General features: G+C 38.7%; 1 protein-coding gene across 8 annotated transcripts in view; it reads left to right on the plus strand.

Moving 5' to 3' along the window:
• Positions 1-14,217, plus strand: part of MAPK11 (mitogen-activated protein kinase 11) — a 51,936-nt gene that overhangs the window by 15,716 nt on the left and 22,003 nt on the right. For 7 of the 8 annotated variants that reach the window (XM_039512039.1, XM_039512038.1, XM_039512037.1 and 4 more), the window contains 6 exons: positions 5,845-5,974; positions 7,076-7,134; positions 9,092-9,203; positions 10,593-10,622; positions 10,753-10,800; positions 14,035-14,149. In XM_039512039.1, the coding sequence (XP_039367973.1) occupies positions 5,845-5,974; positions 7,076-7,134; positions 9,092-9,203; positions 10,593-10,622; positions 10,753-10,800; positions 14,035-14,149 (494 nt within the window). The remainder of the gene's footprint in view (positions 1-5,844; positions 5,975-7,075; positions 7,135-9,091; positions 9,204-10,592; positions 10,623-10,752; positions 10,801-14,034; positions 14,150-14,217) is intronic. The other variant, XM_039512045.1, reaches the window with a different exon arrangement.

A 14,217-nucleotide genomic window follows, 5' to 3' on the forward strand; every position in this document is an offset into this window, starting at 1 on the left:
TCATGAAATTGGTTTGAAAACCATGAGATTGTTTTAAAATACAGTCGAACCCATTTATCTCAACCTCGGTTAACTTGCCAATCGTATTAAGTCGACGTTTTAGAAGTGGAACCGCCAAATTCTCTCTTTGTCTTAGCATTTTCTCATCGGTTATGTCGGTTCTTTTATGTCGCCGTACCCTAATATCTCGAGCACAAAAGAGGGCCAAATTTGCCACTTAACGTCCGTTATCTCGATCCCCATGACCAATCGCCAGCTTTTGAAAATGTTAGCTATCGATGCCACCCCTCACCCAGGGTGCGTCTTATATATTAGTATATAAATAAACAGTGAACCAGTACTTGGTTCACTGCGCATGTGCTGAGTTCACGTAGCACGTGATCACGGTCCGTATGGTCTTTCACTCCCATGCCAGTTCACTCACTCTTGTTGATCTTGTCTGAAGGATAACATGCTGTAGCTATTCTGTTTATTTTTTCCCTTCTAAAAATATCTGGAGGTGTTAAGAGAAAACTGGACAATCAGTCAATAGAGAAAAAGTATGAAATCATACTGCAGCTAGAAAAAGGAACAAAACCGGCAGACCTTAGTTGTCAGCATGGCACTCCAGCAAACACCATTTCAGGATGGAAAAAGAAGGCCGACGTGATAAAGCAAATGTACGAGAAGTCTGTCTTTGATCCAGCAAGAAAAAAACTTAGAGTGGCTGAGCACAAAGATGTCGACGATGCACTGTTTCAATGGTTCACAAATACGCGAGCAACAAACCTTTCCGTCAATGGTCCCTTGCTGATGGAGAAGGCGGACATCCTTGCTGCAAAGCTAGGACACCCTGACTTTAAAGCAAGTCAGGGATGGCTGGATCGTTTCAAAAAGAGGCACAACATTATTGTCTTCAAAGCAATTTGTGGAGAGAGCGCTGCGGTTCAACAGGAACAAGTGGATTCATGGCTGAAGACTCAAATGCGCACAATTTTGGATACCTATGAGACTCGGAACATTTTTAATGCTGATGAAACTGGGGTGTTTTGGAAATGCCTTCCAGACAAGACTATGGCGTTTCGTGGGGAGGCTTGTCACGGTGGAAAAAAGTCAAAGGACCGACTTACAGTGCTAGTTGCTGCTAACATGGATGGAAGCCAAAAACTCCCGCTCTACGTTATAGGAAAGTCCAAGAATCCCAGATGCTTTAAGCAGACCAAAGTTCTCCAATGTGATTACGTTGGCCAGCCAAGCGCCTGGATCACAGGAGATCTATTCAGTGCATGGGTGAAAAAGTGGGACAGGAAGTTCCAAGCAGAGAAAAGGAAGGTGGCACTGATCGTGGACAACTGTAGAGCTCATCCGGATGTTCCTGGTCTCAAGGCCATTAAGATCTTTTACCTCCCACCTAACACAACGAGTAAGCTCCAACCAATGGACCAGGGGATAATCCAAGTGCTTAAGGTGTACTACAGGAAAATGTTGATGCGCCAATACCTGCTCCATGATGAAAAGAAGGCACAGTACACCCCTTCCCTTCTAGATGCAATGAACTTCCTGAGATCAGCCTGGAATGACGTGAAGAAGGAAACAATCTCAAACTGCTGGATGCACTGCGTCATTCAGGATATTTCCGATGATGAGTTTCAGGCACAGTGCCGTGCAGCCGCAGAAGAACTCGCGGAAGTGGCGGGAAAATCAAGCCTTACAGATGCTATCTTGGAAGAGGAGGCACAGGAGTTAGCCATCACTGTCCAGGAATTCCGAGATTACATAGAAATCGACAAAGACGTCGTTACTGATGGCGTGATCACCGATGAAGACATTGTATCAAGTGTGCAGTCAGCACAGGCAAGCACATCTGCATGCGGCAATGACAAAGAAGATGAAGAAGATGCGGACGAAGATTTGGAACCAATTCTCTCAGCTGGTGAGGTGGTAGAAATGCTACAGAAAATTTGACGGTATGGTTCTTTTGTAGGAGATGAAACTGTTTTAGACAGCATAAATAATATTGAAGCATTTGTTTTCAAGCAGACTGTTAAAGGCAAAAAGCAACAAAGCATTTTAGACTTTGTAAAGAAACCATAGTAACCGCGTGTACGATACTTTTCAGAGCTGTGTCAGAGTGAAATGACTCGCGAATTTAATTTTGACACTGGTTAGCTTTTTGTAAAAACGAACTACACCCCACACGTTTTTTGTGATTTTGTGAGCGATCTTTGTGTTTGCAATGTTGGAGAATATAATAAAGGTTTGTATCGAGAATCGACGGTGGTTTGTATTGTATACTGGTAAATCTCTGCTGTTAGTTTGTGCACATATGTACATAAAGAAATTTCAAGCACATGTTAATATATTGCCGCCATATTGGTTTTCGTTTATCTCGATCATCGGTTATCTCGACGCTTTTTGGCAAACCCCTAGGTTTGCCACATAACCGGGTTCAACTGTACTACATTTTGCGTTCTTTTCATTTGACTTCTGGTTTCTGAGCCATTCAGCTACTCTTGCTTCATGTGTTCTTGCTTTTCTCTGCAACCATAAAGTCTGGAAAATTACTTCTTTTAGGAAATGAAAGGTCAGATTCTCAAATGATCTCATGATTTAAGCAGCTGGGCTTTCAGAAAAGCACTAAATAATCAGAGTAAGCAACACTGAAACAGTCTCTCTAAATTAAGCAGTGATTTAAAATTACACTGAGCAGAAGGTTTTGAACAGTGCCAAAACAACACTATTGCTCAAGCTTGATATCTCTTGACCCCTTCCAGGTAGCAAATAAATGCTTATAACCACTGAGTGTTCTGGGTTGACTGAGATCATATCTGAAAGGGACGCTGCTAAGATAGGTCGCAGAGTTAGCTTTTATAAAAATAACATCAATAACAATGTTTTCAATAAATTAATGCTTTAGAATTTCTGTGAGGAAAAAGCCCATTAAAAGAAATATTTCCCAGCAGTGTTTGCAGCCTGAACACCACGGCATACTGCTAACATTTGAGAACCAGAAAGTGAAACTAAAAATATGCAGTAACAAAACTGAATAGTTTATTTTTATTGTCCAAGGTGAATTAAATGTGAAGAGCGAAGAGCATAAATAGTGGAAAGGAAACTAGATTTCACAAATTTCAGTTTTAATATCCAGCATGGATGATGGGGCTGGTGAGACAAGTGAGAAAAACACTTCAAAAATATAATATAAATATAAAGGTCATCTCTTGGTGCAGTCCACTGGCTGTAAAGGAGCTGTGCCCATTTAAATTAGCTGAGTATCATGGGCATTCATTTTATACGCACAGTTTCGCTTTAAAAGTCACACAACTCCGGTTGCTACTTGCTTTTTCTCCCTCATTCTGTTCCAATCTGGTCTAAGCACCTGCTGTTTTAAGAACTGCTGAGGCTAAAAAGCAATGCTTTATACCATCTGAAAGCTCTGGCTCATTCAAATGGTAAAAGCAATCCATCTCTAAGTTGAGCGTTTATCAAGCTACTAAATCCCACAGTTGAACTGAAGTGGGGGAGAAGATGTTTGTCAGAATGATGGGTCTTCCTAAGTCCTTTTCCAGAGCGCCCAGGCTTTCATGTGCCAGTGAAAGTATGAGTGGAGGTTTATGCACTGGCACAAATAAGGTTAGCTACTTGCTGGGCAGTGGTCTGCAGTAGACGGTACTAAGTGTTAAGCCACCTGTGTATCCATTTCCTTCCTCACAAATGTGCCAAGTTTAAAAGATCTAGAATGTAAGTGAAGAATAGGTATTCCTGAGGAGACATGGGGTGAAATATTGGCCCCACTGAAATCAATATATTTCATTCATTGACTTCAGTGGGGTCAGGATTTCACTCTAGGATTTAGGTCTAGTCCTCATCATGCTAATAAGGCATGTGGCTACATATTTCTCTTACAACTTACTCCTATCCACATCGTCCCCTTTTCCAGTCATGAAAAACATAGCCACTAAAATCACCTTCCTTGCCTGCTCAAGCAACACATCAGATTGTCTCCTTATCACCATCATGCCTTACATAAATCTGCCTCCTCCCTACTTCTCAGGCCAACTCTCTTATCATATCACTCTGCCTGCCCCTCCTCACTGGAGATGCCAGCCTTTTCCTGCACCTGCCTGTGCTTGCTTCCCTTTACTCATGGAGTCTCTTTTCTGGAGTGATCTACAGAGCTACTACCCTCTCCAACTTTAAATCCCTCTTTAAGATCCAGTTTTGTGATACTTACAAACTATCTGACTAAATAATCGCTTATCTGTTTCATTCATCTCATGATTGACTCACTTCTTCGCTGATCCCTACAAAAAACTTGTTGATTAAGTCTACTTCCTCTTTCAGTGTAACTATAATTAAAAACAAATTCATTGCTCCATCCTGCTTTGCATTGGCCTTTGCTGCATTCCTATGTAATCTAGGATAACTAGTTGTATAATCTTACTGATGTTGCCCGGGTTCTTTGTCCTCTACTTTTCCCCATTGTCTTGTTTGCCCCTTTTTTGCATCTAGTCAGAAAAGAGGTCCTGATCCTGCAACGGGCTTCAGATGAGTAGACCTCTGCCCCACATGGAGCTCCATTCAGTTCAGTGAGGTGCCATGCAAATGTGGAGCTCCATCCACATAGAGTACAGGAACTGGGCATTAGTTTGTGAACTACTTATGGCAAAACTTATGTCTTTATGCAGGAGCTCTTAGCACAATTTTGGGAGCCAGTAAAATATATAGTATGACTACTAACCATTGCCATCTCACTCTTACACATGCTATTGTTGAATTTTCAGCTAGATTTTTACTCAGTAAAAGGCTTCCTGTAAGATAATGTGTTAAAGATTATCTCTTTATGATCATGCTGTCTCCAGCAACTGCAGAGTGTGTTATCAACACTTTCAGTAGGCAGCTTCACAGTTTTCTTAGCTGAACTGAATTTATTTTACTGGGAAAGTAAAAATGCAGGGATGGTATTAAATAGGGGAGGTAGAGTTTGATTATTGATTAGCTGAACAAATAGTTTTCAGATGTCCTATGCATTGTCAGGAGATAATGTGTAAACAAACCAATTTTCCCCTCATTCGCAACATAATGCGCAGTATTTGTTTGGGGCTTGCCATATGTTATATAGACTTGCTACTGTATTGAAAATTAAGTCCCTATTCCTTCAAATGGTTACATACATGCTTAACTCTATGTATCTGAGTACTCCCACTGAAGACTGTGGGTTGCTCAAATGTGTAACATTGAGTGCACGGTTAAATGTTTGTGGGATTGGAGCCTTAATTGCATATATGTTCATTGATACTGGTGATTTGTTTGTTAGTAATGGTTCCTGAGGCAACTTTTATAGTCTGACAGTGGCTATTTAGAAATTTTAATCTGGTGTCAGTAGATTTATGAAGACGTCATATACTATGCAAATGCTCGCTAGGCATAATTAATATTTGCTAGACAGTGTGGCAGCATCCTATAATTACTAAAGGCTCCAGTTTGTTCTCTAAGGGCTAGACTTCAAATCCTTATATTCCCTAAGAGCGCCTTGAGTTTGGGCAGGAGTTGGAAAGCAAAATTAATGAAGCTAATTCTCTGGTTATTTTCCATGCCAGATGGGGACAGAGTAATACCTAGGGATGAACAATATCATTAGGAGTTGGTAATTTGTTAGGAGGATTGCAAGAGAGCTATCTTTGAATATTGGAGTTTGTCTCCAAATAGCTCTCCCAGAGATCACTTTCAGGTGATAAAGCAGGAGGAAATAGAATCATAAACTCAAACTTTCTCATGTTGACTTTCGACTTTTACATCATGAGGCCTTGCCTAGCAATGCCAGGGTAGATCATGTTTTTTAATTTTTTTTTAATTTTCTCTTAGTTCAACGTATGATACCAAAACAAGACAGAAGGTGGCAGTAAAAAAGCTTTCAAGACCTTTTCAGTCACTTATTCATGCAAGAAGGACCTATCGAGAGCTTAGGTTGCTTAAGCACATGAAACATGAAAATGTAAGTCAAGAGTTTGTACTTTGCATTCTGTTTCTATAAAAGAAAGTTTATAAACTGAAGTTTAATTTACTTTACCTACACTTATATTGGTAAAGTATATGTGATCCCTGTCTTGCCAAGAAATGGTTGCTGGTCCAGGGATTGATCCTAAATCCATTGAAGCCAATGGGAAGAATTCCATTGACATGAATGGGTATTAATAGACACTAACAAGGTGTCTTTTGTTGAAAATGTGTTGTTACACTAGTAGAGAAGGGCAGAGTAAAGCATCAAACCCATATAAAACTCAAATCTGCATTTGTCAGTTTGGGATTCTACTGAGAAATTAAGGCCAGATTCTGTTCTCATATACACTCATAGAGCTCTCACTGAAGTTAATGGGAATATAACGTACTTATCTGAAGACTGAGTTTGGTCTTTGACCTGGGTGCAAGCTGCTAGGATTTATGGCCCCTATTCAGCAAGGTACTTAGCATGTGCCTAACTTTAAACCCAGTCACATCAATTGCAATGGGATTACCAATTTACTTAAAGTTAGGCAGATGCTTAAGTACCTTGCTGAATTGGGGAATTCCTGTTAATTTCCCAAACTTAAACTAAAATGAAAATGAATCCAGTCTCTGACAGGAAATTACTCAATACTCATAGTTGAGAAGTGGTGTTACAGTAGATTGAAAAGTATGCTGGAGGGAGGTTACAATTATTTCAGTAAATATGTTACAAGAAAACATGTAAAGCATTACTTAGCTTTAAGTACAACAGAAGCAAATCGAAATCATACAGTACTTGTTCTATAATGGGAGATTAGGTCTCCTCCTTCTTGACTTTAGATTGTCAGAAGTCTTGTTCCATTTTTCATAAAGTAATGTAATTTTGGTTTGCCCTGAGAGATAATTTTTCTTCTAGTGGCAGAAACAAAACAACAAAAACCAGTCCTCTCCATTCAGGTTCATCCAGTACTATGCTGGTTTTGTTAAATATTCAGGGTGAAATCATGTTGTTCATATACATAGTTCCAGGGATTCTAAGGACAGCTAGCATAAATGATGTGTTATCTCATGAATTTCTGAAATAAAAAGGAGATCACCTTTTCTGTTTCAGGTTATAGGATTACTAGATGTTTTTACACCAGCAACTTCAATAGAAAATTTTAATGAAGTGTAAGTAAAATTTAACATCAGTGTGACTAATTGGTAAGCTATGAAGATAGATGCTTCAGTGTTGCTGGAAAACAGATACACAGTTTTCTAGTCTAGCTACAGCCAAAATGAGCTTTGAGAGACTAATGTGCCTTTGGTCCCCTTTTCAAAAAAAGGGGAAGGGGATTCTGCCCGAAGACCTTAGGGCATGGTACTTAATAGATTGCAGGGACTCTATTACTGTACCTGGCATGTGATTTGATCTTCTGTATGTCTCACTACATTTGTGGTCTGATCACCTTAACCTTGTTTTGAAAGTGGAGTGTTTATTCTAGCCAGCATGTGTGACGTCAGCCGTGTAAGGAATGCAGAAAAATATTCTGCAGTGGGTGATGACATCTCTGGGCCTGATTCTCCTCTCATCTAATATTAATTTTACACTGGTGTAGCTTCATTAATTTTAGTGGAGTTACAATTCCAGTGTAAGTCAGGAGCAAGTGAGAGAACAATTAGGCCCTCAGTCTTTTAGGAGAAACACAGTGAGTAAAATTCTGACTTTATTGAAGTCAATGGCAAAACTCCCATTAATGTCAACAGGGCCAGGATTACGCTCTCAGAATCGTGCATCTGATGAAGTGGGTATTCACCCACAAAAGCTTATGCTCCAATACTTCTGTTAGTCTATAAGGTGCCACAGGACTCTGTCACTTTTTACAGATCCAGACTAATATGGCTACCCCTCTGATACTTGACCCTCAGAATCTAGAATCTAAGGCATAGCCAGTAAATTAATTGCTTAAAGTTGATAGAATGCTTTGAACACTTGAAGTGCCAATAAATACAAAAATTAATTTTCAAATATTTGTTTTTAAAATGTAGTCAGTTATAGGTATTAGCCTGGATGTTTGGGGTCTGATCACATAATCCTTGCTTGCTCAATTCATGGGATTACTCATGTGAATAAGGACATGAGGTACCTGAGCTATAGCTCCCATGAGGCACCATAGTTATTCAAGTGGACACATTTCAGTGTTGAACAGAGTCAAAACAAAACAATTCGATCTTGGTTGACAAACCAAATGAAATGTTTGATTCAAGAATGTCAAAATGTTTTTGTTTCAGTCAAAAAAATTCATAGACTCATAGAATTTAAGTTCAGAAGGGACCATTATGATCATCTAGTCTGACCTCCTGCACAATGCAGGCCACAGAATCTCACCCATCCACTTCTATAACAAACCCCTAACCTATGTCTGAGTTACTGAAGTCCTCAAATTGTGGTTTGAAGACCTCAAGCTGCAGAGAATCCTCCAGCAAGTGACCCGTGCCCCATGCTGCTGAACCAAACATTCTGATATTTCCAAATGGAAATTTTTCAGAATTTTCTATTCTGTGAATTTTGACTTTTCATTCCAATTTAGGATGAAAACTAATTTCAAAATACCAGAATGTCCCAAGGGCCTCAAATTTTGTCCATCTCTACTCATTGGAAGGGAATCTGTATTGAAGCAGGAGCCTTAAAAGCAAAACCAGGCCTGACTTTTTTATGGGACATTTGCCTTTGACTTCACTGGGAACAGATGGGAACCCAGATAGATTCAGTGTGGTCTTTCCTGGCCAACAGTTCTCTTGTTCTGTGATCATTGTTTGGCTTGCTACAGTTGCAGTGAGAATACACTGACCACATACCTATGGCTATGAACTGCCATTGTTATATATTTTTTTTCTTAAATTGCCCAACTTACTGAGTTTGTACAAAACTTGTCTGGCAAAAAGACATTAAATGTCTTATGGACTGTAAGGATCTTTTCTTAGCTTGGCAAGTGATTAAACTCCTAATTTGGGGGAAGGAGGGGATTTTTATCTCACTATTGATGGATGGAGAAGGAATATACATGGGAGTGAGTAATTTAGTATTAAATTAAACAAATTAGATTTACCTGCTGCTTGTCAGAAATAAGTTATTTTATTTTTACAGGTATCTTGTGACAAATTTAATGGGTGCTGACTTGAATAACATTGTAAAGTGCCAGAAGCTAACAGATGACCATATACAGTTTCTCATCTACCAGTTACTTAGAGGTCTTAAGGTACACGCTGCATGATGGCATTTATTTTATACTGAGCAACCAAAATGTTGTAATAATGAATAATTCATTGGAAGGGCAATATATAAATTCATTTTCAGAGCTGAATAGACTTACAAATACTCATGACATCTCTGGTGATTTATTTTTATAAACCATAGTAAATTTACAACTCCCGAGATTCATTTCAGAACTAAAGACAAGACCCCAGTCCTTCAAATACTTACACACAAGTTTGACTTCACACACGTGAGTAGCCCCATTCATTTCAGTGGGACTACTTGTGTGTAAAGTTAAGCACCTCTGTAAGCATTTGCAGGATTGGGGCCTATGACTTGTAAAATGGTATAGTGGGATTACAATATTATAGACTCGCAATAATTTCATATCTAATCAGCTCAATTTGTACATAAAATATATCTATTTTTCTAATTGTCAGTGCTGTAAACTCCCCCTTGGATAAGAAAGGCACATCAGGTTATTTCTTTCTTGGATATTGGCCTCAGTAATAAAGATCCTGCAGGCCTAATTATGCCCTCTTTACTGTTGTTGATGTGCCAAGAAGGAAAAAACCCATCTTGACTTTCACAGGGCTGAAAATTAAAAGAAACAAATACATCTTTTTACTTGTAAACTGATCAAAGTTTGATAAGGAGACACTGAGAGACAATAAACATGAAACCTCAAGGTGCCATTTATACAGTCATTTTTCAAAGTTGCTCTTCAAACTTTAGGTAAATTGTACCTGAAATAGGGAACTGTTCTTTTTTAAAAGTCCTTGCTCAGATTTCATCTTATCTTATCAGCTTCCTAAGAGTGTTTTCTTCTTGTTTGTTGTGAAAAGCAAGGACTCCCTTAAAATGAGCACATGAATATCTGCTTGTAGCGAACCCACCATCCCTCTTCAATATAAATGCAGTTACACAGCCGTGTATTTTGTGTGTGAAGAGTCTAGCTTGTACCTAGGGTATGGATCCATTGACTTGCATAGGAAGGCGGCATGTGGATGCAGATGATCAAAATGGAGGTCCAAACTGAAATGAAATGAATGTCTTTTTATCAGATACTATATAGTCAATCAACTTTTGATAGATGGGTGTGTATTACAGCTCTAAAGTTATCAGTGTAGTTTTCCTGAAGTGTTCATATTTGAAAGAGAGAGAGAGAACACTTATATCTAGGAGCAAGTCAGTGACACTTGTGCTACCTGCCTGTTAGTATTTGTGATTGCTGCTCAGATAAGATTTAGATCAGGAAACATTCCTAACTCTTTATAAAACCACCAAACATAGTGGACAAAAAATATATGAATAGAACAAGTGACTGTTACCTTTTTTCCACTTTTTTTTAAAATCCTGCTTTCTTATCTTGTCTTTTTTTTTTCTTCCACAGTATATTCACTCAGCTGGAATCATCCACCGGGTGAGTTCAGTTAGCTAGAGAATATGAATCAATGCAGTGCGCACTGCCCAATGTCAGGCTTGATATTGTTACAATACTAATTTAACCTTATTAGGTGTGCATGACTAACGCTGTGTTTGTTCTGATACAGGACTTGAAACCCAGTAACCTAGCTGTAAATGAAGACTGTGAATTAAGGGTAGGATTCATGCTATTGTGATGAAGGTTCTTGTAATATCTCTGGAACTAGAATTTTTCTGAACCAACATTAATTGCTATTTTGATGTTAGTACACATCCATGTATTTAGTTACTGTTGCCATACTGGCAGAGAAAAAATAAATTGTATTAACAATATTCGTGAGGATACAGATATCAACTATTATTTCAGGTACCATGTGCAAATTGTTTACTGTGAATAAAAATCCTCTTAACATTTAAAAACTGAGAATAGGAAGCACTTAGGTTAAAAAATGGGCTTATGGGCCCTACATTTTAGCTGATACTCCACTTGACAAGACTCCAGGATCTGGCCCCAGATGTTGAGGTGAAGCACTACATGCAGCAACTACCCTACATGTACAGGACCTACACTTATAGAAAGTTAACGATGATTAAACTGGCTGAAATATATAAAAGGGTACTTTGGTAAAGCAAACACCAGTATTACCAAACCCAGGTGTTCAAAAGTCATGAGTCAGGCCCCAAAAATCATGATTTATTTTTTTTTTAAATAAATCATGGTTCGTTCTTTGTTGTGGTTTTTTGTTTGTTTGTTTTTTGGCCTTCTGGATTATCGTTGTTGTTGTTGGTTGTTTATAATTTGTATCATCATAGCACCTAGAAGCCCTAATGGTGGAACAGGACCCCCTTGTGCTAAGTGTTGTATAAACATAGGACAGGAAGACAGCCCCAACCCCCAAAAGCTCGAGTTTTCTCAGCCTTTAGGTTACACTCCCTTCCCATTTTCAAGACTTTCTCCATAGTCATCAGAGTCAGAACACACTTCATTTTTTTTAAATGAAAGCAGAGATATGATGATGATGGCTTTACTCTGACATTTTAAAGAAAACACCAGATCCCATGAGACCTGCAACAAAATCACAGTAGTTGACAACACACCCAGTACAGTGCAGTTGACCTGAGGACTAAAGCCCCTACAGCTTCCGTTCACCTCAGTGGAAGTTGAGGAAGCTCAGCAAATATCATGACTGGCCTTTAATATTTTCATGCCTGTATGTGGAGTCTCATTTCTGAGGGATTATGGGAAGTCTTTGCCTGATCAGTCTCTTTATAAAAGTCCATGTTACTCTTTATTCTCTAGGGTGATAAAGAAGACTTCAAATCTTCTTTTCTAGAATTTACACACCACCCAACCTCCTCTCTCCTCACCTACTCTTTGGCTGGGTTACATTCCATTTTTCAGTATTTTCATTACTTATTCACTTGTATGAGGCCAAACTATTATGGGAAAATCTAAATTGGTGGTGCTTTAAGGAGTAGCCAAAAAGGAAATTAAAAGTGTATCAACATATTTGAGCAAGAAATTATCAATTATGAAAAATCTAAAAATACATTGTTGTGAAATGCCCTTTCCTTGTCCTAGGCAGATGAAATTTACTTTTTATTTATCAACATTAATGCACATTGGAAAGCATAATCCCAGCTATACATATAAAATGATGGGGTCTAAAATAGCTGTTACCACTCAAGAAAGAGATCTTGGAGTCATTGTGGATAGTTCTCTGAAAACATCCACTCAATGTGCAGTGGCAGTCAAAAACGCGAACAGAATGCTGGGGATAATTAAGAAAGGGATAGATAATAGGACAGAAAATATCATATTGCCTCTATATAAATCCATGGTATGCCCACATCTTGAATACTGTGTGCAGATGTGGTCGCCCCATCTCAAAAAAGATATATTGGAATTGGAAAAGGTTCAGAAAACGGCAACAAAAATGATTAGGGGGTATGGAACAGCTTCCGTATGAGGAGAGATTAATAAGACTTGTACTTTTCAGCTTGGAAAACAGATGGCTAAGGGGAGATATGATTGAGGGATATAAAATCATGACTGGTGTAGAGAAAGTAGATAAGGAAGTGTTGTTTACTACTTCTCAAAACACAAGAACTAGGGGTCACTCAGTGAAATTAATAGGCAGCAGGTTTAAAATAAACAAAAGGAAGTATATCTTCACACTATGCACAGTCAACCTGTGGAACTCCTTGCCAGAGGATGTTGTGAAGGCCAAGATCATAACAGGGTTCAAAAAAGAACTAGATAAATTCATGGAGGATAGGTCCATCAGTGACTACTAGCCAGGATGGGCAGGAGTGGTGTCCCTAGCCTCTGTTTGCCAGAAGCTGGGAATGAGCGACAGGAGATGGATCACTTGATGATTACCTGGTCTGTTCATTCCCTGTGGGCACCTGGCACTGGCCACTGTTGGAAGATAGGATACTGGGCTAGATGGACCTTGGTCTGACCCAGTAGGGCCATTCTTATGTTCTTAGTGTTGCAGATTCTAATCATTATTCATATGGCTCTTGCTTCAGATGTTGTATTTCATTATTTGCCTATTTAGAGAAAACTAATAAATAGAAGTAGATACCAGAAAGCAAAGAAATAAACTGAAACATAATTCTTTCTCTTGGACATAAGCTTTCCAAAACGAGGGCATTCAGTGGGTAATATTGTGCCATCAAATGTGTGTGTGGTATTTTTAAGAAAAACTCGCTTTTCATTTCTATGGGGTGTTAGATGGTACTCTGTGAGCTTTTCCTTATGCAGCTTACATATTCCTCTCTTAGTGGCATCAAAATGTGTGTGATTGAATAAATGCTATATGTGTTACAAGGCTAAGCACAAATAGCTGAGCTAAGGAAACGTTGGGACATTTGTGAGAAATACAGTGGTGCTTTTAATATGTCATGATCTGATGTTTTTGGGTGTTGGCATTTTATACCTGTACTATTCAGGCTTAATTTTCTTTGTTGATATTCTTCAGCTCTGATATACTAGTGGTGATTATTGCTATCAATGTAATGTTACAGGAAAAATAAATTGAATGTCAAATTCAGAGTTCGTGTAAAACGGTCCAATTCCATTTAAGCTCCAACTCTGCCATCATATTACCATGGAGCGACCCTGGCACCAGCACATAGCCCCGATTACTTTAATGGGGCACTGCATAAGTCAGTCCACTGACATCAAGATCAGGTTCTTAGTCATTAAAGACTCCATTTTTCTTAGTATTACCAGAAAGCATGAGATGGGGAGCAAACTTGGGCTGGGTATGAAATGTTGAGGGTCGAATTAATTGCCAGCTGAGGTGTTTTGATGGCTGAAGTAAGCCAGAAATAAACAACAGGGAACAAATAAACTCCTATAATAAAAATAATGAGAAATCTTGATTTTTTTTCTTCTGTAGATTTTAGACTTTGGTTTAGCCCGACAAACTGATGATGAAATGACTGGATATGTAGCAACAAGATGGTACAGAGCCCCAGAAATTATGTTAAACTGGATGCACTATAATCAAACAGGTAAAGTAAGATACTTATTTTAAAACTACAAACAATATAGTCACAACAGGAAAAAGCAACTGCATTTA

The sequence above is a fragment of the Mauremys reevesii genome, linkage group 1, assembly GCF_016161935.1.
Source record: "Mauremys reevesii isolate NIE-2019 linkage group 1, ASM1616193v1, whole genome shotgun sequence".
Lineage (NCBI taxonomy): Eukaryota > Metazoa > Chordata > Testudines > Geoemydidae > Mauremys > Mauremys reevesii.